This window comes from Mauremys mutica, chromosome 18 (assembly GCF_020497125.1).
Source record: "Mauremys mutica isolate MM-2020 ecotype Southern chromosome 18, ASM2049712v1, whole genome shotgun sequence".
In the NCBI taxonomy this organism is placed as follows: Eukaryota; Metazoa; Chordata; order Testudines; family Geoemydidae; genus Mauremys; species Mauremys mutica.
Window position 1 is genome coordinate 4,732,723 of NC_059089.1, and position 24,729 is coordinate 4,757,451.

Sequence of the window (24,729 nt, forward strand, 5' to 3'; positions counted from 1 at the left end):
AGATTATTGATAAACAGATATCCACCAAGCAACACACACTCTGTTGCTTTTATTTTGCATGTGGGATGATGCTGCTGAGAACCAAGACTGAAGAACAAGAAACCGTCTGGGATTAGTCTACCAAATGTGAAATGATGCTGTCTGAGAGGTAGTCAGAAGAAATAGAGGAATAGAATTGGAGGGATGACAGATTTTTGGATGCAAATGTGCTATAGAAGGGAGAAGTATTTATTATGCAGACTAGCTGCGATTCTTGACCAGAAGATGATGACTTTTAGATGAGATTAGCACAGTATGTTCATTTTTAAAGCTATAGAGTCAAACTATATTTTTATGTGAAATCCAACTATACCAGTGTGGGTTTGTTCCGTACAATTGTGTTAGCAAGTCTACAGTTAGGTGGCCCAAGTGCCAAGTTTCTGACTGTTACCCTCATTTACAGTATTAACATTTTGTGTTTAGTGTAGCTATTAAAAAGATATTCACTTTCTTGAAGAGTTCACTGCCTGACTGACAGTGATCAAGACAGGACCCCGAGGAGAACAACATCTGGAAAGAAAGGGATGCAAAAGGTGACTTAGCATACATTGTTCAGTTTAACAGAGATTTGCTGTTGGGGAAACTTCCCCTTTCTCCATCCCTGCTAATAATTATATCCCTTTCTACTACCCAAAATAATCTGAGTCAACTACTGCACCATGCTGTCTAGTGGGTTACTGAAAGTGCACACTGATAGTGATCCTCCTCAGAGGGTGGACATTCTGCTCAGCAGCTAGCTCACTCTGTAGCTTCCATAACCCCTACATTGACTGGCTCCTATATTCAGCCTTTCAGTTCTTTGCCTCCTCATCCTTAAGTTGCTGTATAGCCTGTGATGGCTTTGTCTTCCAAGAACCGCAGCATTGTCGGAATTCCTACTGTCCTTAGTGCACTGAATAGTATCAGTTAAATCCAATGACACTATTCTTGTAGGGCTAGAAGGATTTTGCCTTTAATCTAATTTGAAAGGACTTTAATACTTTTTCATTGGCATGTCAGAGACTTTTAAGAGCTTGTAGCACATTTGGAGCTAGTGAAGCTTTGCTAGTGTTCACCGAATGTGCTTGCATCTACGTAATTTGCTAGATTGGAAAGTGCTTTGTATTGTTCGGTCTTACAAAAACCACTTGATGAATCCATAACACACGTCCAACCACAGCTGTGAGCTGAAAAAACATTCTAGATAACATGCATTTCCCAGGACCCTTGTGCTTCAGAACACCTGAGTGGAGCTGGGTGATTGGATTTTTTTTATGTTACTGGCTATTCTGAAAACATTGTTTCAGGTTGAACCCAAACAAAGTGTTTCAAAACTTTTGCTGAATCAAAAATTCCAGTTTTGGGCATTCTGACATGCAAAGGAGTAGTAGATTCATAAAATGGCCAGGGCATGAGGACTCCCATTATAACCTTTCGCCTACTGGTTGCAGTGTTTCCCCAATGCTGGGTCCGAACTAACAATGGGATGTGGGAAGGGTCAATGTGGTGCCCCACAGGTGCTCCCCACCTTTCCAATGGGCAGCAGCAGCATGAAGGAAAGCCTCTGAGAGACACATGTGAAACAGGAACAGGCTACTGACTCTATTTGGCTCAAGCCACTTCCTCTGTGCTGCTGCCTAGATCCTGCTCTGGGCAGCAGGCAGTGGTGTGGAAAGAGGTTTCTGGGTACTAGCCACACAGAAGAAATGGCAAGAGCCAGCAAGTGGACAGTCAGCAGCCTGGAAGCAATTGCAGTCCAGCTGTGTGGGGATAGGAGTGGACCAGGACTGCAGGGAGAGCAAGAACAAAGGAGAGCCAAGCAGGAGGTTTGGGGGCCAGAGGGCTGCAGGACTCAGTAGAAGGGACAGGACTAGGGGACAGAAGAGAGGGGGAGTAATAATGGTGGGTCCCCCAAAAAGACACAATGCAGGTGGGTTGGTCACTTTAGTAAAAAGTTTGGGAACTAATGGATTCAGGGTACTCACCTGGGTTCTGTTCCTCTCTCTGCCTGTCATGGAGAAGAAATTTGAATTTGGGTGTCCCACATTGCAGGAGGATGCCCTAGCCAGAGGACTATGGGATATTCTGGTATTGGGCTTTCTCAATCTCTCCTGTTGAAACGGTTCTGCTTTTTATAAATAAAAAGCCACTGGTGCAGGGACTTAAAGTTTGATCTCCCAAAACCTAGGTGAGCATCTAACCCATCAGGCTATAGTCATTCTGTCTTTCCCTGGCTCAGTGACTATTCATTCTCATGCAACAAACAACTAATTTCAGCAGAGTAAGATCCCACTATTTTCATGAAATTAAAATAGGCAGTTGATGGAAAAACATATCTCAGATCTAGAAAAACCAGATGCCCTCAGAAAAAGACTGGACTAGAACTTGCTGCAGTGGGCACTAGTTAACTGCTCCTGCCTACTCTAGCTCCTTTGCTTTTTTAAAAATAGAAATATAAAAGCTTAGGCACCCCGTTTTCATCATAAGTGAGATGATGGCAAAGAGTACACGGGGAGAGGGATAGCTCAGTGGTTTGAGCATTGGCCTGCTAAACCCAGGGTTGTGAGTTCAATCCTTGAGGGGGGCCCACTTAGGGATCTGGGGCAAATCAGTACTTAGTACTGCTAGTGAAAGCAGGGGGCTGGATACAATGACCTTTCAGGGTCCCTTCCAGCTCTATGAGATAGGTATATCTCCATATATTTATTTAAAGTGGCTTTCCTCTCCACACAAGAGGACATAGGAACTACATCCTGGTGCTTAATCAATATTTTACATTTGCCAAGCCTTGTACAAACAAGCCACAACTAGACATTGGGAGTGAAAGGTTCCCCAGCCATAAAACTGGACAAAGTGTTAATTTTTTTATAGCAAACTTGCTGTGGGACCTTGAGCAGAGCTAGGAATTCCTGCTTTCTAATGCTTTGTCCATTAAACAATGAAACATCTTGATTGCTCATGTCATTGTATATACCCTATTTACACATAATAAAATGAGAAAAATAAAAGGTACTTTAATATTAAACCAAGTTTTAAAATTCTTAGGATAGACATACTACTAGCTCAGATAAGTTGGGAAGAAGAATAGCTGCTAGTAGTGCCTGTTGTGGTTGTGTGAGATAATGACAAAAGTTAATTTGATTTTCTTACACAAGAGGCTTTAAAAAGTGCAATGCTCTGACATTCAGTTGCCTGACTCAGGAGCAGGCCTCAGTTGTACATAAATACTAGGGATATTGATTGCATCCAAAAGAAAGTTACCTTAAAACTGGGAATAGCCTCAGACTAGTTACATGTTTAGGTTTAACAGGACAGTCCCCACTCTTTGAGACAGCTTAGGCCAAGGATTCCTATCATTTTTTCGGAAGTTTCCCCTTGCTCTTGTGCAATACTCTATTTTATATAGGATTGATCTTTGGTTACCTAAGAGCAGGAAGATGGGAATTGCCCCAGGTACTTAGTGGTTGGCTTAATACCCTGAAGGATGAGTGCTTGTATCCCAATCTCATCTAACAATGGAAGCAGATGGGTGACTGCTTTTGATCACAGGTGAGGCCCAGGCAATCGCTGGCTATATTCAATGCTCTGCTCACACCCATTGGTGAGTTACAAATCTGGTTACCTTTTTAAAAAGTTTGAGATATCTAAAAGTTACACAAGCTATGTCAGTAGGATCTTCCTTTAATAGGTACTGAAAAAGGGCAGGATGCATTTCCTTCTATAGCTGAAATCTCCATATTCAACATTTTATCAGATTTAAAAACAATATTTTTGTAAGTTTCCTGTGCTGCTGCAGATACTTTCCAGGGAAAGCTATAATATTCTTTGCTTCTTAACGTACATAGTTCTTGGGAAACAATTGGAAGAGCTTGCCTTCTTGAGTAGATTCATATCCATATTTCTCAAGGTTATGGGGGTCAAAAGTTCCTCCTTTAATATCTTTCTCAATCTGTGGGGCAACAACATCCATGAAAAGCTGTTTGGCTGTCAGTGGTGGTTCTGTCCCTTTAGGAGTCTTATAGGAAACATACGGCTTGAGCTTAAACCCTGTCAAATTGGGAACCACAAATTCAGGGACCATTTCCTTAATTTTGATAAATTTCCCACCTAAGGTGAGATAACCCAATTTCCTGGCTCCTCTGCCTTTGTTATGGCTTCTGGGTCCACGTTTGCTGGTAAATTCAGCCATTCTGTCTGCACCTCGGACCAGGCCTCGAGCAAGGTTGGTAAGCAATCCCATGCTGCAGATCTGTAAGAGGAAAAAAGAAGTCACGTAAGAAAAGAGTATGAACAATTGTTCTTTGCATGGCGGTTTAGGCAGGACTCTGAGCTACGCTTCGCTGAGTTACAGAGGAGCCCATGAGCTCACGGGAGCTCCCACTGCAAACAGCACGCTCGGCGCTCAGCACCAGCCGCCTCAGAGCGGGCCCCCAGGCGGCAGCGCAGGCCCCGAGCACGGCCCGGGGGCACGGTCTTCCGGGCAGACGGTTGCGGCAGGCTCTGCGGGAGCCCTCGGGCCGTTTCTCTCACAGCAGAGGCGCCTCAGGAGCCTGCTCCAGGCGCCGCTGGGGACAAGCCCGGCAGCCACACCCAGCCTGGGCGCGCCCGAACCGCGGGAGGGCGGGGCCGCTGCGGGACGAGGGGGTGGCCTGGCCTGACCCGACCCTAACGGGGCCCTTAGACGAGAGACCCTCACATGTCCCGGGGCCGCGTTCCGTCCGCAGCACCTCGCCGCTCACTCGCCAACGTACAGCAGCGGCGCCTCGCCCGCGGCGCAGCTACCAACCAACCCGCGACCGCTGTAACTGCACGTGGCAATGCTCTGACCAATCAGCGCGGAGAGTCGGGCAGGCGCTAGGACTGAGGGAGGGAGGAAAGAAACGTCATTGCGTGGCGCGTGCGTACACGGGTCTTTTCCTGGCGGAAGACGAGGGGAGCGCGGTTCCGTGTCTCGCATGACCTCTGACCCCTGACCTCGTTTGCAGGGTTCCCCCCGTTCCCCGCCTCCTGTCGAGAAGAGACACTTTAGAGGCGCCTGGAGCCCCTCGGTGAGTCCCCTCTTCCCCTGGCGGCTCCAGGCTCCGGCCTTCTCCCCAGGCCAGCTCCCCTGTGAGCAGCGTCTGGCTGGGGGCCTGCCCGAGCCCCCCCCCTTCGGCTCAGCTCCGAGTATCTCCGTCCTAGCGGTGCTGGGGCCTCGCCCCCGCTGAGCTTCCCCGTACCCCCGAAGTCACCGTGGAGCCTGGATACTGCGGCCGTGGGTGGGTGGGCGCCTCAGTGCAGCGGGACTGACACTGTTTGGACCCTCTCCCAGTCCCTGGCTGCCCTGGAGTTTCATTACAGTCTTGTGCCAGTTCTGGCCATGGCTGGAGGAGTGAATGACAGCCACTCGGATACGTGATGGAGCCCCCTGTTTACTCACTTTGCTTCTGAAAAGAGTCAGATTTCATGCTGTGTGTCTCATCTTGGATGCAGGATTATTATAGTGAACTCTGGATATCATAGGAGCAGCACTACACTAACCTGCTCAAATGTTTGGTCGGGGTAGAGTGAGAATTATTATTGCCGTTTGCAGTGTGGTTTTCGTTGTGTTGGTCCTAGGACATTAGAGAGACCAGGTAGGTGGGGTAATATATTTTATTGGACCAAATTCTGTTGGTGAGAGAGACAAACTTTTGAGCTTGCACAGATAACTTGGTGTGTTTGAGTACCTTTCTCCAACCCAAAGAAGATCTCTGTGTAAGCTTAAAAGCTTATCTTGCTCACCAACAGAAGTGGGTCCAATAAAAGATACTACCACATCCAGATTGTGTCTCTAATTATTATTATTGTTTATTTATATTGCAGTAGCTCTTAAAGACCACAGTCAGGATTGAGCATTGTGCTCAGTGCTGTACAAACATAAAGGAGATGGAGTCTTCACCTTAGAGAGGTCTCAGTCTAAAGTACAGAGATTTACCTGCTTGCTTAATTTAATTTGATTTACCTGTTTACACTTAGTGAATATTCCCATTGATTGTGCCTCAGTAGTCCTTCAGTGTGACTACTGATAATGCAAAAAATTAAGTCTTCGGACTATCAGGGCCTAAATAGATAGGAAAAAAACATAAACAAAATGTCAAACTATATTGTGAATCAATTTCCCTCCCCCTCAGCTTTTCAAAATTGTCATGAAAATGTATCAGCCCAGGCACAAAATCTGCTTGCCTACCCTTTATGATGTTAACAATGAAAGGAAAAGGATTTTTAAAAAATAAAACTGACTAGCCTTTTAAGTGAATAAACAATAAAAAAAAGCAAAAATGCTGCATTACAAAATGTCCTTCATTTTGACAGTTATAGTTTACTGCAGTGCTTTTCAACCTTTTTTCATTTGTGGACCTCTAACAAATTTTACATGGTGATGTGGACCCCTTTGGAAATCTTAGACCTGGTCTCTGGACCCCGGAGGTCTGCAAACCACAGGTTGAAAATCACTGGTTTAATGCACTACTTAGGATACTTCATAATGTACTAGTAAATGTAACATTGTGTATTCTGTCAAAATCAAATAAAATTATGATCATATACAATATCCCAAAGATGGCAAGAATGCACTACTTTTTTGTACAGGATGAAAAGTGTAGATTAATGGAATTCACATTTAAAGTAATGCAAAATCTTATACCTCCATTATACTAATAGGGGATGGTTCCTCATATTTAAATAATAAGACATGCATGATAGGGTGAATATTGTGGGGTTTTTTTCAGTTTTTTAAAAATTGAGTTTCATTAGATCTGTGTATTTAATATTTTTATCTACTTAAATTTGTACAGTGGCAGAAAATGTTTTTTTCATAATTTGAGCAGAAGAACTAAGATTCATAAGACTCAGAATACAATATTATATGTTATACTTTTAAATATTTAACTTTTTCATTGTGGAATATGGAATTATTTGCTAGAGATGCTGAAATAATTTAAAAATGTCCCTCAAGATATTTAATTAAACCTTTTCCTGTAAATAATGACTAAAAGGCACAGTGTCAGTTTGAAATCTAGTCTATTTAAAAGAGATATAAGAAATTTAGTTTAAGGCACTTGTTGCTGCCTTCGAGTCCCCATCCTAATTTCTGTGGTTTTATTTTTGTTTTGTTTAGTTTTTAATAAATTTGTCTTCCCTGGTGCTGTGTGAAAGACTGACCACAGAGAAAATTGACAAACTCTGCAGCTCATTGGATTAGCCACTGTTCTCTTCCCAAAAGACTGAGTTGAAGTTATTTTGCTGGGGTACAAAATAGAGCTGCTGTTTTTTAAGGCTTTAGGAAGAATGTTAGGTTATGTCTACAATTTTGTCATTCGTGGGTGTGAAAAAAACACACCTCTGACTGACATAAGTTTCACCGACAAAAGTACTGGTCTGGACAGCGCTATGGTGGCAGGAGACGGTCTCATGCTGACATAGCTACCCCCGCTCATTGGGGATGGTTTAATTATGCTGACGGGAGAGCTCTCTCCTGCCGGCATAGAGTGGCTACACAGGAGACCTTACAGCGATGCAGCTGCAGCAGTACAGCTGTGCTGCTGTAAGGTCTGTGGTGTAGATATAGTCTTAGTTTCATTTAATTACTAATTGGGTAATTATGAACTGTGCTAAAAAAGCAATCATCCTGCAATGGGATAAGACAGGCTAATGTTCATTGCAGAAGCAGTATTTTTGTACTATGTAGTACTTTGAGGGTTTTTTGGGAAAAATACTATAAATTTTTTGTGTAAAGGCATTATGTAGGATATGGTGACACTGTGTATTAGAACTTCCTAGGTAGACCTGGCTTCTGATCTGCAGTTCAGGTCTATGCTTTGAATTGTGTTAAATATTGTGTCAGGTCTGGGTTTGCTAATGGTTCTACAAGTGGTAACGATATGGCTATGAAAGTATAAGGGAAAAGAAGCCTGTAACAGCTGATGGTCTTTGCCTGAAAACTGCATCATGTTAACAGTGGGGACCTTGCTGGAAAATGGTGTTTGTTTTGCTGATTCAATGGTACAATTAGCTTGTTATGCCCACCTGTATATAAGGAAAGTGGATATAGCCCTCAAGGATTGAGAGAGCACACACTGCACTATAGGGTTTGGAGCAAAAAATGAAACCTAAGCATAGCCTTATGTTCTGGTGAGGTAAGCATAGGGGTAGTCAAGCTTGAAGAGAAGGCTCGGACTGGGGTTTCAGTTGGAAGTAGTGGGTAAATACATTAAGACCTCAGGAGGGATGACTGTTAATTTTGTAGCCTTGTATACGTTACAAAGCCTTGACTTCTCTAGGGAAAAAGGTGTATTTTTCAATCTGTATTAAGCTAACCAATATTAAAATCTTAAGGTTGACAAGGCAGTTGCAGTTTGAACCTGAGTTAGTTGTTTGAGGTGAACACTGTAGGGTTTACCTTGAGCAGCTAACACAGATTAAAATTACAACTACTTTATCCATAACTAGGATTTTAACATGGGTTAGCATAACACCAGTAAAACACATCTTTTTTCTCAGTGAAGATACAGGCCAAATGTTTAAAAAACAATCTCATTGTTGCTAATAGCAATTCAGTTGCACTGGCATTAGAAACAGTGGGAGCCCTTGCATGGAAGACTCTGGCTCCAGCAGACATTTTCAATATTATGTTTGAGACTTTCTTTGAGCAGGTTTAATTAATTTGGTGGGATGGGGGTGCTGGCTTGTTTTCTGTTTGTGCTGTATATGAGACCCTTGATTGAAACCCATAAACACAGCTTGGTTACCATGTAGAGAGCTTCATTAATTATCATTGTTGTACTAGAATATCAGAACAGCAAATCATCACCCTGTTTGCTTTATTCCTGTATTTTCTCTCAGGAAGAAAAAGGAAGATGGGGGGGAAATGCAATATTTCTATTAACTTGCCTTCTAATGATAAATAAAGAAGCTTGGAGGGTTAGTTCTCAAACATTTTGCATTATGGTTGTTAACACTGACTGTAGGAATGATAAATGTCACTTATTAACTAGGTTTTCTTCTCTCATTTATTTTCTCTCCCCCTCCCCCCCCCCAAAAAAGACATGGGTGATGAGGACAGCAACTCCAGCCTTGAGGTACAGTATGCTCTGATTTATTCGAGCACTTATGGTGTTTCCAGAATCTGGAACTTAATTTGCCCAGTTTAGTAACATCTGGCTAATTTGTTAAAGAATACAAAAATATTGGTTTTAAATAAGAGCTGTTCCACATGTAAGATTTTTAGTTTTTTGTTTTTGCCCCTCCAAAATCTTAAAGATTGGTCCCAGCTTGCTGTCATTTTTCTAACCCTCTTCGTCCAGTTGCATTTCTTATCTCCTCCAGCCTTCATTTTAGTCTAAGATATTACCAAAGTAACATGTTAGTTGCATGTAATGTACTCCCACACTTCTTTGGTTGCCCTGTAGCTTTTAGGTCCCGATCCTGGGTATGCTTATGGATGTGCTTAACTTTGCACAGGTGAGTTGTCCCATTCATTTCAATAATACAGCCAAAGACTGAAGATCTGGAAAAAGGTAGAGTCCCGTGGCAGCTGTCTTTTACTATGGCTACATCTTGGTGTACTAAAGTATATGATTTAATAGAGCCTTAAGGCAAGGCTCTGTGTTGGCAATTACTTATTCCTAGGAAAAAAAGTTAACACACATTAAATGCCCAAACATATGCCATACAAGCTTTATTCAAATCACAGTTTCAGCAATGAAAGCATAACCACATAGAAACAAATGTACTTGAGAAGCCAGGAGGATATCTGGTAATTTGAGAGGGAGCTGGTGGTAATAACAGCAAGACAAGGCTCTCTTTACTGGCGACAGCCCAGATGGGATATGCATCACCGTCGGAGAGCGCAAGGTAAAATTTGTTGTAAAATTAGTTGTCAAGCTAGAATTGTTGATCTGCAGTCCCCGAAGGGCCCATAGTCTATTACAGCTTGAACCTCAAAGAACATTCAGGGCATGTAACCATATGAATTGTTATGATTTATTAATTATTGGCAACAGAAGTTTGTGTATATTTGCCAGACATCTAAAGGGTATTGTCCTGGGAAGTAAATCATCTGGACTAATTCCCACAGAAAAGAGACTAGTGAGAAAGAATAAGCAGGGATTTGTCTACTCACAAAACAGAGCTCCCTCTTCCCCAGTCACTACAGTATCATTGGAAAGAGATCCCACTGGGAACAAAAGAGCACAAGTTGTGGTGGGAGAAGAATTTGGGAATGGAACTACTCTTTGAACGAACAGGAAGGAAGGAGATTAGACGTAGCAGCATAAGGATTAAGCTAACAGTTGTAAGAATTTTTTACCGGTTTCTTTTCTCTTATAATCAGTGGTGGATTAATGGATGGGCCCTGTGCCCAGGGGCCCCAGCCAATTTGGGGGCCTCTGCAGGTGTGCCAGAACCTGTGTAGAAGTGGGGGGGCCACCAGCACCAGAACTGTGGCCCCACCCCCTGCTCCTCCTCTTTCCCCGAGGCTCCGCTTCCAGCCAGGCTGGAAGCCAGAGGTGGGCCATGGTAAGAGCTGCCCAGACAGCCTGGGTTGCTGTGAGGAGCCCTGGACCCTCCACCTGTCTTGGGCAGTGGGCTGGGTGACCAGAGAGCAGCCCTCAGTCTGTGTCCCTGCCCCCTAGGGTGCACTGCCCATGGTAGGTGGAGAGTGGAGCTCCACACGGTGGCCAAGGCTCCCTGGACAGCTCTTACCATGGCCTGACTACAGTTTCCGGCCTGGGCAGAGGCCTTGAGGGGAAGAGGAGGAGCAGGGGGTGGGGCCCCATTAAATCTTAATCCACCTCTGCTATAATATAATTATGTATAATTTAAAGCAAAGCTTGAAAAAGTTATCAGACACCTACTAGTCAGGTGATATGAAATATTGAAAGGGGTGGGCAGGTGGAGGAGAACTCAGGACTACAGTAGCCCCCAACTGCTGGAATTCCTGTTAATATGCTGGCCTGGACCTTGTTGGAGGACTCCATCTTTCATATGGCCTTTGGCTAGTGAGTCTCATATGATTAAACCCATCTTGTCCCACCTTGGTTATGAAGGAAAGAAACAACTTTCTCTCTGCCCCTTCCATTCTTGACTGTTGGGTTGAGAGTGGCTCTACTATTCTTATCCTTCACCCAAGTTCCTGGCTACTGCTCCAGTAAGTGTATCTGTACTGGTCTGCCCGTAATCCAGTATCTGCATATTGTGTCCCGGCCCATCCATAGTTTGGTACTCACTTCCACTATATGCAGCATTTTTAATAACAGCTGTTGAAATGACCAGTGTTATACTACTTTCCCTCGGCAGCTGTGATCAGCAGTGGAGCTGTTCATATAATCAGGAGTAATATACTGCATCAGTTCATATTTTTAAAAATGTTTCAGGTTATTATTAGTACTAGAAACCTAACTTTAAAAAGGAGTCTAAGGCCTGGTCTACACTAGGACTTTAATTCGAATTTAGCAGCGTTAATTCGAAATAACCGTGCACCCGTCCACACCAGGAAGCCATTTAATTCGACATAGAGGGCTCTTTAGTTCGAATTCTGTACTCCTCCCCGACGAGGGGAGTAGCGCTAAATTCGACATGGCTATGTCGAATTAGGCTAGGTGTGGACGGAAATCGACCTTAGTAGCTCCGGGAGCTATCCCACACTGCACCACTCTATTGACGCTCTGGACAGCAGTCCGAGCTCGGATGCTCTGACCAGCCGCACAGGAAATGCCCCGGGAAAATTTGAATTCCTTTTCCTGTCTGGCCAGTTTGAATCTCATTTCCTGGTTGGACATCGGGGCAAGCTCAGCAACACTGGCAACGATGCAGAGCTCTCCAGCAGAGGAGTCCAGGCAATCTCAGAATAGAAAGAGGGCCCCAGCATGGACTGACCTGGAAGTCTTGGATCTGATTGCTGTGTGGGGCGATGAGTCTGTGCTTTCGGAGCTGCGCTCCAACAAACGGAATGCAAAGACCTACGAGAAGGTCTCCAAAGCCATGGCACTCAGAGGATACAGCCGGGACGCAACGCGGTGCCTCGTGAAAGTCAAGGACCTGAGACAAGGCTACCAAAAAATCAAAGCGGCAAACGGACGCTCCGGAGCCCAGCCCCAGACATGCCGCTTCTACGAGGCACTGCATGCCATTCTCGGTGGGTCTGCCACAACCGCCCCACCAGTGTCCATGGACTCTGACGATGGGATAGTGTCGACGGCCAGTTCCTCGGTGATGTTCGCGGACGGGGAAGATGAGGAAGGGTTTGAGGAGGACGAGGCAGGCGACAGCGCTTACAACGCTGATTTCCCCGACAGCCAGGATCTCTTCATCACCCTCACTGAGATCCCCTACCAACCCTCCCCAGCCGTTACCACGGACCCTGATTCAGGAGAAGGATCAGTCGGTAAATGATTTAAACATGTTAACATTTATTTTTTAACAAAACAGGAATATAAGCTAGGCGAAAAGAAGGTCTATATATAGGGGGACGGAACAGGCATCTTCTTCGGAGATCTCCAGGAAGCTGTCCTGGAGATAATCGAAAAGCCTCCTCAGGAGGTTCCTGGGGAGAGCTAGCTTATTGGGTGTTCCGTGGTAGCACACTTTTCCGCGCCAGGCTCTCATCTGGTACTCCGGGACCATTGCCTTCACGAGCATGGCAGCAAAGGCCCCTGGTTTGTGCTGGCTTTCATGCAGCATGCGCTCTCTGTCTGCCTCACTGACCCTCCTCAGGGTGATCTCACGCGCAGACTCCTGCATTTAAGTAGAGTGATTTGTGTACTATTAGTACTGGTAGTGCTTCACTGTTCCTTTGCACAACAAGAAGCGTCACTTTACAGCCACGTGGTGGAGGCTGCAGAGTGGCAGCATACAGGGATCTTTCCCAGGGAAGAGCCGCGAGGGGGTGGAACAGGGGCAGAGTTTATGCTTTCAGGATTGCCTGCAGCAAGAGGACAGAGCTATATATTTACTTTTAAGCAGCCAAAAGTCTTTGGCTTACCATGCCTGGCTGCTCCACGGATTCTGCTGTCCTGCCCCACTTCTCTGATCTGCAGTGCGATACCCCAGGCAATGAAAGCGAATTCAGAAAAATCAAACTTTCCCTGAGTGAGTTCGCATGAGATAGGTGCTGTGCATGGTCTTGTTAACAGACACTGATTAGACTATGTTCCTTGTTTGCAAACATGTATCTTTGTAAGGAATTCACTCCCTTTTTCCCATCACACAGCTGCAACTGTATCCCGACCTGCTCCAGCATGCCCCTCACAGAGGCTGGCGCAGATTAGGCGGCGCAAGAAAAGGACACGGGACGAGATGTTTGCTGAACTTATGGGCTGCTCCCGAGCCGAGGCGGACCAGCAGAGCCAGTGGAGGGAGAACCTCACTCAGCAGCAGCGCTCACACAGCGAACGGGAGGACAGATGGCGTCAGGAGGACCAGCAGGCAACTCAAACGCTGCTTGGACTAATGAGGGAGCAAACGGACACGCTCAGGCGCCTTGTCAATGTTCTGCAGGACCGCAGGCAGGAGGACAGAGCCCCCCTGCACTGTATCTGCAACCGCCCTCCCCCGCCACAAAGTCCAATACCCCCCTCACCCAAAATAACCAGAAGGAGGGGCGCGAGGGGCCGTGAAAACTGTCACTGCACCCCAGCAGAGAGCTCAAGTACCCAAAAGCTCTCAGTCCATAAATTTTGAAAAGTCCCTACCTTTCTGGATCACCCAAGCCCAAATCCCAGTTTCATCCCCCAATTGTGTTGTTGAGTATTAAAAGTAGTTTGCTGTTAATTACTGTTTCCGCCATGTTTCTTTGCAGAAGACTTTGTGTGAAGGGGGGAGGGGGGTTTGTAATTGCGTAGGACATTCACCATTACCAGGGTACAGACATGGGGGCAGGATCAACAGCAGGTCACACACAGAGTGCAGTCACTAGGCACCCTGGTCAATCTGTGAGGTGTTTTTAATGTTCTGTTCATAGGCGGCAGGTGCCCTGCTCAAGGTATATTTGGAGGTGGGTCTCTGCCTAGTGCCTGCCATCCACAAATGGCAAGGCAGGCTGCCCTTACCCTGCCCTTCCACCATAGCCCTGAGCCTCTACAATGCCCCAAACCCTCAGCCCCAGCCAGAGCCCTCATCCCCCTACACCTCCTCCCCTTTCCCACACACCCCTCACCCCTTACTACGCCCCCACCCCAGAGCCTGCACCCAAACTCCGTCCCAAACCCTGCACCCCTCACCCCTTCCTGCACACCCACCTGTAACCGTCCTCCCCCCAGAGATCGCTGTAGGAGCAGTAGCCTATCATTCCTGGAGTCTAGAAGCTGTCTCTACATCACTGCACACCCTACCCACCACAGTCTGCATCCCTGTTTCAACCCTTTAACGTGAAGTCATTAGTAAAGACAAGGTTGTTAATTAAAAATGCTCCATTACCTTTATTTTTACACGGGTGTTGGAAGCGGGGAAATGTGGTGAACGGGGTATGTAAGCATAGAAAAAAGTCAACAGTAAGTGAAACGGGCAGGTTCAGCTTCTCTGTAAAGAAACAGAACTGTCACAGGTTACCCTGCTCGCTGAGGAACCTAGCTTTCAAAGCCTCCCGGATGCACACCGCTTCCCGCTGGGCTCTTCTAATTGCACGGGTGTCTGGCTGAGCATAATCAGCAGCCAGGTGATTTGCCTCAACCTCCCATCCCGCCATAAAGGTCTCCCCCTTGCTCTCACAGAGATTGTGGAGCACACAGCAAGCTGCAATAGCAATGGGGTTATTGGTTTCGCTGAGATCCGAGTGAGTCAGTAAGCTCCTCCATCTCCCCTTCAGACGTCCGAAAGCACACTCCACCACTATTCTGCACTTGCTCAGCTGGTAGTTGAAGAGCTCCTTGTCAGTGTCCAAGGCGCCAGTATAGGGCTTCATGAGCCAGGGCATTAGCGGGTAGGCTGGGTCCCCGAGGATCACTGTAGGCATCTGCACATCCCCAACATTTATTTTGTAGTCCGTGAAGAAACTACCTTCCTGCAGGCGTTTAAACAGACCAGAGTTCCTGAACACACGCGAGTCATGAACCTTGCCCGGCCACCCGACGTTGATGTTGGTAAAGCGTCCCCTGTGGTCCACCAGTGCTTGCAGCACCATTGAAAAGTAGCCCTTTCGGTTAATATACTGGCTGGCCTGGTGGGCCGGTCCCAGGATAGGGATGTGAGTCCCATCTATAGCCCCACCACAGTTTGGGAATCCCATCGCGGGGAAGCCATCTATGATGACCTGGACGTTTCCCAGGGTCACTACCTTTGAGAGCAGGAGCTCCACGATTGCGTTGGCAACTTGCATCATGCTGGGGGGGAAAACTTTGTCGAGGGTGGTCTTGGGTAACTGTCAGAATTCAACAGTCCCTCCCGCCGGCGGGAAATCAGTTCTGAGGTCCCTTCCAACCCTGAGATTCTATGTTCTATGTTTTTCTATGTTTTCAGGACAGAGAGAGCTTGTGGGCAGCAGCAGCTGCGGTCTCAGCAAGCTGATCTAATTAACAAGGCAGTGTACGTAAAGGGGAAATGTGCATCTCTCTCTCTCTCACACACAGTGTGTGTCTCTCTCTGTCTGTGATGCTCTCTCCCCTCCCTCCACTCCTGCTGCCTTATAGACTGTGAGAGTTAACCCTTGAGGGCTCAGCCAATTGCTAGTTCATCATTTAGCAGTAAGGTATTCCCAGGGCCGGCTCTAGACCCCAGCGCGCCAAGCAGGCGCGTGGGGCGGCCCTTTCCCTGGGGGGCGGCATTTGGCTCCGGCTGAGCTCCCGCAGGCATGCCTGCGGCAGGTCAACCGGAGCCCGGGAGGAGCGGACCTGCCGCAGGCATGACTGCGGCGGGTCCCCTCTTCTCGCGGCTCCGGTTGAGCTCCCGCAGGCATGCCTGCGGCAGGTCCGCTGGTCCCGGGCTCCGGTTGACCTGCCGCAGGCATGCCTGCGGGAGCTCAACCGGAGCCGCGGGAAGAGGGGACCCGCTGCGGGACCGGGTAAGGGGCGGCACTGCGCACGGCTGCTTGGGGCAGCCTATTTTCTAGAGCCGCCCCTGGGTATTCCCTGGGAAATATTCCACCCTTTGACTCCTCCACCTCAACCAAGCTTCACAATCATCATTGTGTACAGTATTAAATTGTTTGTTTAAAACTTATACTAAGTGTGTGTGTGTGTGTGTATGTATATGGATGTGTGTGTATATATGTGTGTGTATATCTATATCTATATATATAATGTAATATAGTCTTTTGTCTGGTGGAAAAAAAATTCCCTGGAACCTAACACCCTCATTTACATTAATTCTTATAGGGAAATTGGATTCACTTACATCGTTTTGCTTAAAGTCACATTTTTCAGGAATATTAACTACACCGTTAAGTGAGGAGTTACTGTAATATAATTATAAACCACAGTTTCCGGCCAATGGAAGCTGTGGAGTTGGTGCTTAAGGCAGGGGCAGCACATGGAGACCCCCCCCACCCGCTCCCAGAGGCTGCAGGGACATGCCCACCGCTTCCGGGAGCGGCACAGGGCCATGGCAGACAGGAAGCCTGCCTTAGCCCTGCTGCGCCACCGGACTTTTAGCAGCCTAAAATCTCCCTTTTTGGCTTCAGTCGCTTCAGGGAGATTATGATGTTATGAGTCTGATCTAATATTTCATTGAAGGATGACAGGGCCAGAAAGAGTTAATTAACTCACAGACTGACTTGAACCATGGCCGAACTTTAGAGACTTGTTAGGAAAATATGTAAATGAATAAAGCTTTGAAATGCAAGTCTGCATTGTTAGAGGAAGAAGGGGAGATGTTTGCTCAGGTCTTGTGATGTAAACAAATAAGTCTTGTCTATTACCATGGCTTTGATTCAAAGATCAAAAAAGGAATATTAACATTTAGGAAGATACTCGAGTGAAATAGACAATAATACTATGTGTCTCTTTGAAGGTTGTGGTAACCTGTATCTGAACTGTTTAATGGATAAATTACCCTGTGCTAATTGCCAGGATGTTTGGGAGAAGGAGTTAAGCCTATTGTTTTCTCAGGCCAAAAGGCTGCTGGAAATGTATAAGAACCCTGGGACACGATCCTACTTCACCTCAAATCTGCTTTGGGTTTCAAGAAGCAGAAACCTTAAGCCATAAGGATTGAGATCCCCAGTCACTGACTGGAGCCACCCTGAATATGGACATTGGACTATAACCTCCTGGACTATTTCTAAAAGGACTTTTGGCAACTGCAAGCTCACCTAAGTTATAATTGGACCTGGGTGTGTGGCTGACCCTTTTGGGTTGGAAGACCCTTTTCTTTTATATGCTGAGATAAGATTTTCAGTAATCATCATCATATTCAGCGTGTGTGTCTGGACGGAGGCCTGAGGCTGGGCACTTTAAGGGAACTGCGGTGTTTGAACTTCTGACTAACCAGTAAGGTACTGTAGAAGCTGTTCTGTGCTAGTTGGTAAATCTAAGTACTGGAATAACCACCAGCATCTGGGGTTTGTCTGCCCCGTTTTGTTTGCAGTTCACCCTAATTGAGGGACCTCAGCTGGCTCCCACAGGCAGCACTGTCACAGAGATAGAGCCCGATTCTGTGAGACTCCCAGCGAAACTAGGAGGGTTAGCAACCCTTCGTCTAGCTGTAGCATTTCAAGTGTAGACAAGCCCGGAGTCCCACATTTCTGCCCAGGATGCTCTTGACAGGCCTGCCTGTTAGAGACCAATGGAGTTTTTGTGTTCTTCCCCTCCTCTTTACTTGACTCAGCCCTTTTATATTTTAATGGCATATCATCATACAAGGCATTTCTTCCCATCCCTCAAGTGGTGTCCCTTTTGCCATGTCCACTCTCTGCATCCCAAATACCAACAGCTAGAAAAAGATGGAGCTTCAAACTTATCAGGAACCTACCACTAGCCAGAGGCTGACTTACCCTTCAAGTATGGTCCTGGGGAAGCAACCTGGTTAGAATCAGAGAAAATGGGAGGCCTGGGCTTCTTATCAGTGCCTATTGTGATAGACCCATGCCAGTTGGGTATAGCCTTTTGAGTACTGGGACGTGGGCGAGCACTAGCTCGCCCACTACTGAAAGCCCCTCCTCCAGCCTAGGGAGGGGCCACGAAACTCGGAACCCACCAGTTGGGTATAGCAGAAGGCAGATATACTGGCCACTGGATTAACAGTTTTCTGTTCCCTGACTGACCAGAGCAGGGGCTGCTCCAGGCTAATGAGAACACCTGACTCTAATTAACCTGCAAAGAGTCAGGTGAGGCCATTAAGCTAATGTGACCACCTGACTCTAATTAAGGCTCCGCTGTTACTATAAAAAGGGCTCACTCCAGTCAGGCAGGGGGGGAGCCAGAGGAGAGGAAGTGCGGCTGAAGGGCTGGTTAATGAAGACACCCTCAAACCATTGGTAAGGGAGCCCTAAGGTAAGGGAGAAGCAGGAGAGCTGTGGGGAAGTGGCCCAGGGAAATGTAGCAACTCTGGCAGTGAAAGGTTGGCTGCCAACGGTTGCTACCATTAGGGTCCCTGGGCCGGAACCCGGAGTAGAGGGCGGGCCTGGGTTCCCCCCCAACCCAGCACTACAGGAACATCTCCTGGGAGGGGAAGTCAGGCCCCTGTCAGGACAGGAGGCTAAACTGTTCTGAAATAAGCCCCCAGGGACAACAGAGACTGTGGGAGTTCTCTCACCAACCTCCTTGCTGGCCTATGATGAAAAGGGCTCAGTAGACTGTAACCCTGGCCCTAGAGAGAGAGGGTCACAGTGAGCCACTGAGGCTAGCATAAACTGCCTAGAAGCGCAGGACTCACGGGGGCAAGGTCAGAGCTCTGCCACACTGTGTAATAGCTTGCTATTGTGTGTGCCCCTCCTACTTTGCTCATCTGTCACATTTACCTGTGTCTAGAGTAGGGGACTAGTCCATTTTTGATAAATCCAGTGATGCTTCTATTCAAAGAGGGCTCTCCAGGAGCTATTTCTACCTTCCTGGATAGGACCTGAGGACAGCCTCCTAAAGTTGCACGAGTGTAATTATGTACATCTACACAGACTGTGGCAACACGCCTCTGAATCTGGGTTGACAGACTTGGGCTTTTGGGGCTTGCACTACCATGCTAAAAATAGCTGTGTAGAAGTTGTAGCTCGGGCTCTGAAGCCTAGGCATGCAGGAGGGATTCAGCCTGAGCTGCAGCTTAAAAGCACTTATCTACACTGTTGTTTGTAGTGTGAGCCTCACAAGCCCAAGTCTGTTGACCTGGGCTCAGAGGCTGAGCTGCTGGTTGTGTAGATCAGTGGTGCCCAAACTTTTCCTCTTGTGCCTCCTCCTACCAATAATGGAATGTGTCTGAGAGCAGAGTTGTGGCCTGGGGCTGGTGGCCAAGAGCAGGGGCTGACAGCCAAGCCACGGCTGGGATCAGGGACAGGGACAGGGCAGCGGCCAGTGACTGGGAGCGGAGCTAGGGTCACGGCTGGGGCTGGGGGCAGAGTGGGGCTGGGTGAGGCTCCCTCCACACCCTCCCATGGGGGCTGTCCTGTGCCTCACTGGACAGGGCACACCCCACAGTTTGGGTACCACTGGTGTAGATGTATACTATGTGAGCTCAGCAGCTAGTAAGGCTACAGCTGGGATAGGGACAGGGAACAGCTTTCCTATCTCCTGAGGAGGCCCCCTAGAGAGTGGGCTCATAGCTGGAGTTGGATTGGTGATCCCTACAAAATAGTAACTTATCCTGCCTTTCCTGGAGCATCCTAACAATTATCTGATCCTAACTGAAACCTGTTCACCCCAGAGGTGGCTGCATTTCAGTGGTAGGTATTTGTACAGGGTTTGATCCCAGAGTCCATGTGTACCCAGATCTCCTGTTGACTATAGCCGGAGTGTCAATTGTGCTGTTAGTTACTAGTCTGCCATGCCAGGGTATTGTTGGATCACCAGCTGCTATTAATCTAACATAGAGCAACAGTGGTGAGGAAAGCACTTCTTCATTTATATCTGTCCCAGAGCTTGCTACTGTGGGTTTTGGATGTGGGCAAGTCTACTCTTATCTGAGCCTCTGCCATGTTAAGATTCGATTACTGCACTCTACTGCCCATTATATACAGATGCACCTTAAACTGATCTTGATACTGAAGTTGGTGCTTATTAAGGAGCATATCTTGCTGGGAGCATGAGACATCAGTGACTCTGCATGTTGCCTGTTGGTTTTGGAGTGGAGTTTAAGGTGTTTGCTGTCAACTATAAACCCCTAAATGACTTGGTTCCTGCTTATAGGGCCTTGCAAGTCTCCTCTCCTGGGCCACAGCTGTGGTTAGTGAAGGTGCCTGAACTGAAGTCCCCTTGGTTTAAATGAGAAGGAGATGCTGACAAGGCATTTTCTTTGAGGGCCCTTGACTTTGGAACTCATTCCTTGTGATGCTTTTTGGGGGTTCTGAGACATCTTGCTACCACCCACCCTTAGAGATAAGTTATGCTGTCTGCTCGTCTCCTCTGCGAAAGATCCAGGGTATCTGTTTGTACACGTAGACATCTCAGAGCAAACCACTGTCCTTATTCATAGGCAGGACATGCTCCTGTTTGTTCTTTTTGTTTCCTGTATACTCCTTTCTTGTAGATTTTGTCATCTCTTAATTGATATCTGGTTCAGTATGCAAATAGGCCTCCATTGTGGAGTGGACAGTACAGATATGACCAGACAGGGAGGTCTAAGCATCTGTTACCTCCTGCCTGAAAGGAACCTGTCTGAGGCATGTCACCTTGACCTGCCTTATCTTAAGAACATAATTTTCAGTATAGATACATAACTTGTTAAATATTATACTTGCATTCATTTTGCAGTGATTATGATGACCATTAGTAGAGACCTTACATGCCACCTTTGGTGAAGTACTATGTATATCTCTGACCCAAGGGATCCCTGTAAAACCCCATATGCCCTCTGCCAGTTGGCATCAAGAGGTCCCTGAGTCACACTTCTTAGGCCTGGTCTACACTGGGGGGGGGGGGGGAGTTCGAACTAAGGTACGCAAGTTCAGCTACGCGAATAGCGTAGCTGAACTCGAAGTACCTTAGTTCGAAGTACTTACCCGTCCTCACGGCGCGGGATCGAAGTCCGCAGCTCCCCCGTCGACTCCGCCACCGCCGTTCGCGGTGGTGGAGTTCCGGAGTCGACGGGAGCGCATTCGGAGTTCGATGTATCGCGTCTAGATGAGACGCGATATATCGAACTCCGAGAAGTCGATCGCTACCCGCCGACCCGGGCGGGTAGTATGGACGTACCCTTAGTCACCTAGGACTGAAATAGCCCAGGTCTGTTGGCCATCAGGGTACCCAGACTTTTGTGGAGGGAGGAACATAAGGGCTGGTATTTGTGGATGAGACTGTTTGATTTTCTCACTGGTTGTTTTGAAGTTAGGGAGTTATTTCTTTTGTGGATGTATATATGTGGCACTTGTATCAAAGGTGCCTGGATCCTCAAACAAATGGTTTTAAAATAGTTGTTATAAGTAGAAATTAATAAGGAATCATAGGATCAGATCCTATACATCACACAATCTGAGAGATCCTAAAGCACCTTACTATGTGGTTGAAAGGAGGACACTATATAAATGTAAGAAAATTACTTTGGATGCATGAGACCAGATATGGAGAAACTGTTACTGAGATTTCTTGCTATGTGTACAAATAATCTTTTAAAGAACCTTCAGTTTTTGCAAACTTTTTCCTTAATTGTTCTCTTTCTGTTCTGGCTTTAGGCTGGATTCCCAGTGGGCATAGATCTACGAACACGAGTTCTTCAGTTCATAGAAGACAGAATGCAAACTACTATGGTAATATACAACTTTCATTGATTGGATGCAAGATAAAATGTGTGTATAAATAGCCTCCTGTGAATTATTCCTCGGGTACAGTCAGTGCTCCTGGGGGAATTCTGTGCCAAAAAATAAAAAATTCTGTGCACAATATTTTAAAATACTGCAAAATTCTGTGTATTTTATTTGTCAAAATAACACAATATAATCATACTGGTTTCAATTATTTTGATAATTTTATTTCAAAATACCTGTCAAGAACTGTCTGTAACAAGTACAGACAACAAAAAAGATTCAAGAAATGTTTTTGACAAACAAATTCCTTACTAGGCATATTAATACAGAACTTTGAGTAATAATTCATTTAAACGACAATTCAGAAATGTATCTTCTGTACCCCGCAGAAGCAGTGCAAAGGCTCGGGGGAGTCAGGGGTAACGGAGGAGCTGAGGAGAGGGAGTAATTGCTCAGAAGCAGCTTGGGGAGTGAACCTTGAGGGTTGTTGGGTGTGGGTGGGAGAAGTATGGATCAGGTTTTTTGGGGGGAGAGAGATTGTTAGGGAGTTGGGGAGCCTCCCCCATGCTGACGCTGGCTGACCACTAGCCTCTCCCATTCAGTCAGGCACATCTGCCCCTGTCCCCATGTGTCCCTGCACTTTCCTTCCCCTGTTCCCATGCTCCCCCTCCCTTGGTCCCCATTTGGCCCTGCACACCCCCAACCCCAGTGTCTGTGCACCCCCACTCCCATTTAGCCTCCGCTCTAGTCTATCCCCCTCACTAGCCCTTTTGACCCTCTATGTGACCCCCCCCCAACAGCCCTGTATGCCCTGCTCTGTCCGTCCCCCCATATCCCATCTTCCTCACCTGACCTCCCAGCCATGTCGCTATGAGAAAATCAGCCTCTGCTTTCTCCCTATTGGCTGCTACAGTGAGCTGGCTGCCCTCTGTTTTGGTGCCACAGCAGCCCCTGTTGAGTGAAAGGTGCAACTGCAGTGCCAATCCTGTAGAATGTATTTTCTGCAGAGAAAAAAAGAATCTGTGCGGTACCTGAATTCTGCACATGTGCAGTGGTGCAGAATTCCCCCAGGAGTAAGTCAGAGCTTGAGTGGATTATGTGATCTCACATTACTGCAATGCATGAAGTGGAGTTTCAATTTCTAGTTGTCATCCCATGTGCTACCTACTTATTCAATTCATAGGTCCTTCAAATAGAAGCAGAGGATCCGAAGGGTATGTATGTGGGAGGGAGACTGTGACATTGTTTAAATGCTGCAGTACTTAGTTATATCACAGTTGGGTCCCTTTTTTTCTTTTCCAGAATGAGGATTTCTGAACATGCCCTGAATTTCCACACTCATACCTTGCTGAGTGTTTGCTGTAGGATTTACCGAAATTTTAAGGAATATTTTAATTATTCACTCTTTTTCCTAACCTCTCCCCACAGCTAACTGGAATAATAATTGGCGCTGCAGTGGCATTACCCCTTATAGGGATTTTTGTGTTTGTCGTTTACAGAAAGGTGAAGCAATCTAGTAAGTACTCAACTTGCTACACATGTTTTAAAATAGAATCTTCTCAGTGGTTTCCTTTGCCCTACTGTTTCCTTAATGTAATATGATAGAGCCAGTGCTTGTTCTGGAGGTAATGATTCAAACCAGAAAATAGCCTTAAAAGGACACAGAATTTGTGTTGCATTGCTGATTGTGTTAACTGTCCAAGTGCATACAGTGTTCAGGAAACTTAATATTAGGTGAATTTAGTTCCTTTAGCATATAATAAACTCCGTGGCATCACAATCAATATGTAAATAACTTGGTGTAATCAGGAAATGTCACTGAGTTCGAATGGGACTGTCAAGGTTCCTCCCTCACTCTGAACTTTAGGGTACAGATGTGGGGACCTGCATGGACACTTCTAAGCTTAATTACTAGCTTAGATCTGGTAACACTGCCACCATCCAGAAATTTCAGTGTCTGGATCACTTTCTGTCCCCCCAAAACCTTCTCCTCCCTGGGCAGCTTTGAGAGGCTTTTTCACCAAGTTCCTGGTGAGCACCGATCCAACCCCTTGGATCTTAACACAAGGAGAATTTAACCATCCCCCCTCCCTTCCCCCACCAATTCCTGGTGAGTCCAGATCCAATCCCCTTGGATCTTAACACAAGGAGAATTTAACCATCCCCCCTCCCTTCCCCCACCAATTCCTGGTGAGTCCAGATCCAATCCCCTTGGATCTTAACACAAGGAAAAAATCAATCAGGTTCTTAAAAAGAAAGCTTTTAATTAAAGAAAGAAAGGTAAAAAATATCGCTGTAAAATCAGGATGGAAAATACTTTACAGGGTAATCAGATTTTTATAACCCCTCTAGCCTTAGGTTCAAAGTTACAGCAAACAGAGGTAAAATCCTCTCAGCAAAAAGGAACATTTACAAGTTGAGAAAACAAAAATAAGACTAATACGCCTTGCCTGGCTATTAGTTACAAGTTTGAAACATGAGAGACTGATTCAGAAAGATTTGGAGAGCCTGGATTGATGTCTGGTTCCTCTTAGTCCCAAGAGCGAACAACCCCCAAAACAAAGAGCACAAACAAAAGACTTCCCTCCACCAAGATTTGAAAGTATCTTGTCCCCTTATTGGTCCTCTGGTCAGGTGTCAGCCAGGTTTACTGAGCTTCTTAACCCTTTACAGGTAAAAGAGACATTAACCCTTAACTATCTGTTTATGACAGGGACAGAGGTGAAAATTGGGGGCATCTCTGTGAGGGACAATTGACAGATCCAGTGCACAGCTGTAGAAGGAGTTCTAATCTTTGGGAGAGAGGTGAAAGGTCCTGCATGGCCTTTTAAAAAATTAAATTTATAACAACTGCTCCTTGTGCTCTGGTACTGGAG

At 46.4% G+C, this 24,729-nt stretch overlaps 2 protein-coding genes across 5 annotated transcripts in view; one reads left to right on the top strand and one right to left on the bottom strand.

Moving 5' to 3' along the window:
• Window positions 1-2,757: 2,757 nt before the first annotated feature.
• MRPL41 (mitochondrial ribosomal protein L41) lies at window positions 2,758-4,870 on the bottom strand. 2 transcript variants are annotated; one of them, XM_044993127.1, is made up of 2 exons: window positions 4,770-4,789; window positions 2,758-4,267 (listed from the first exon to the last, which is right to left on the bottom strand). In XM_044993127.1, exon 2 carries the CDS (start codon window positions 4,256-4,258, stop codon window positions 3,851-3,853), a length of 408 nt encoding a protein of 135 aa, XP_044849062.1. In that variant the 5' UTR covers window positions 4,259-4,267; window positions 4,770-4,789; the 3' UTR covers window positions 2,758-3,850. The 2 variants fall into 2 exon arrangements, with proteins under 2 accessions (XP_044849062.1, XP_044849061.1); XM_044993126.1 differs by having other exon boundaries at window positions 2,759-4,267; window positions 4,715-4,870.
• Window positions 4,871-4,920: 50 nt separating this feature from the next.
• PNPLA7 (patatin like phospholipase domain containing 7) overlaps window positions 4,921-24,729 on the top strand; it is a 420,389-nt gene continuing 400,580 nt past the window's right edge. For 2 of the 3 annotated variants that reach the window (XM_044993121.1, XM_044993122.1), the window contains exons 1-4: window positions 4,921-5,066; window positions 9,082-9,116; window positions 21,782-21,856; window positions 23,282-23,369. In XM_044993121.1, the coding sequence (XP_044849056.1) occupies window positions 9,084-9,116; window positions 21,782-21,856; window positions 23,282-23,369 (196 nt within the window). In that variant the 5' untranslated portion in view covers window positions 4,921-5,066; window positions 9,082-9,083. The remainder of the gene's footprint in view (window positions 5,067-9,081; window positions 9,117-21,781; window positions 21,857-23,281; window positions 23,370-24,729) is intronic. The other variant, XM_044993123.1, reaches the window with a different exon arrangement.

Bases quoted from the DNA above. Each gene is read 5' to 3' on its own strand.
- MRPL41 (XM_044993127.1), bottom strand. From the start codon at position 4,258: ATGGGATTGCTTACCAACCTTGCTCGAGGCCTGGTCCGAGGTGCAGAC.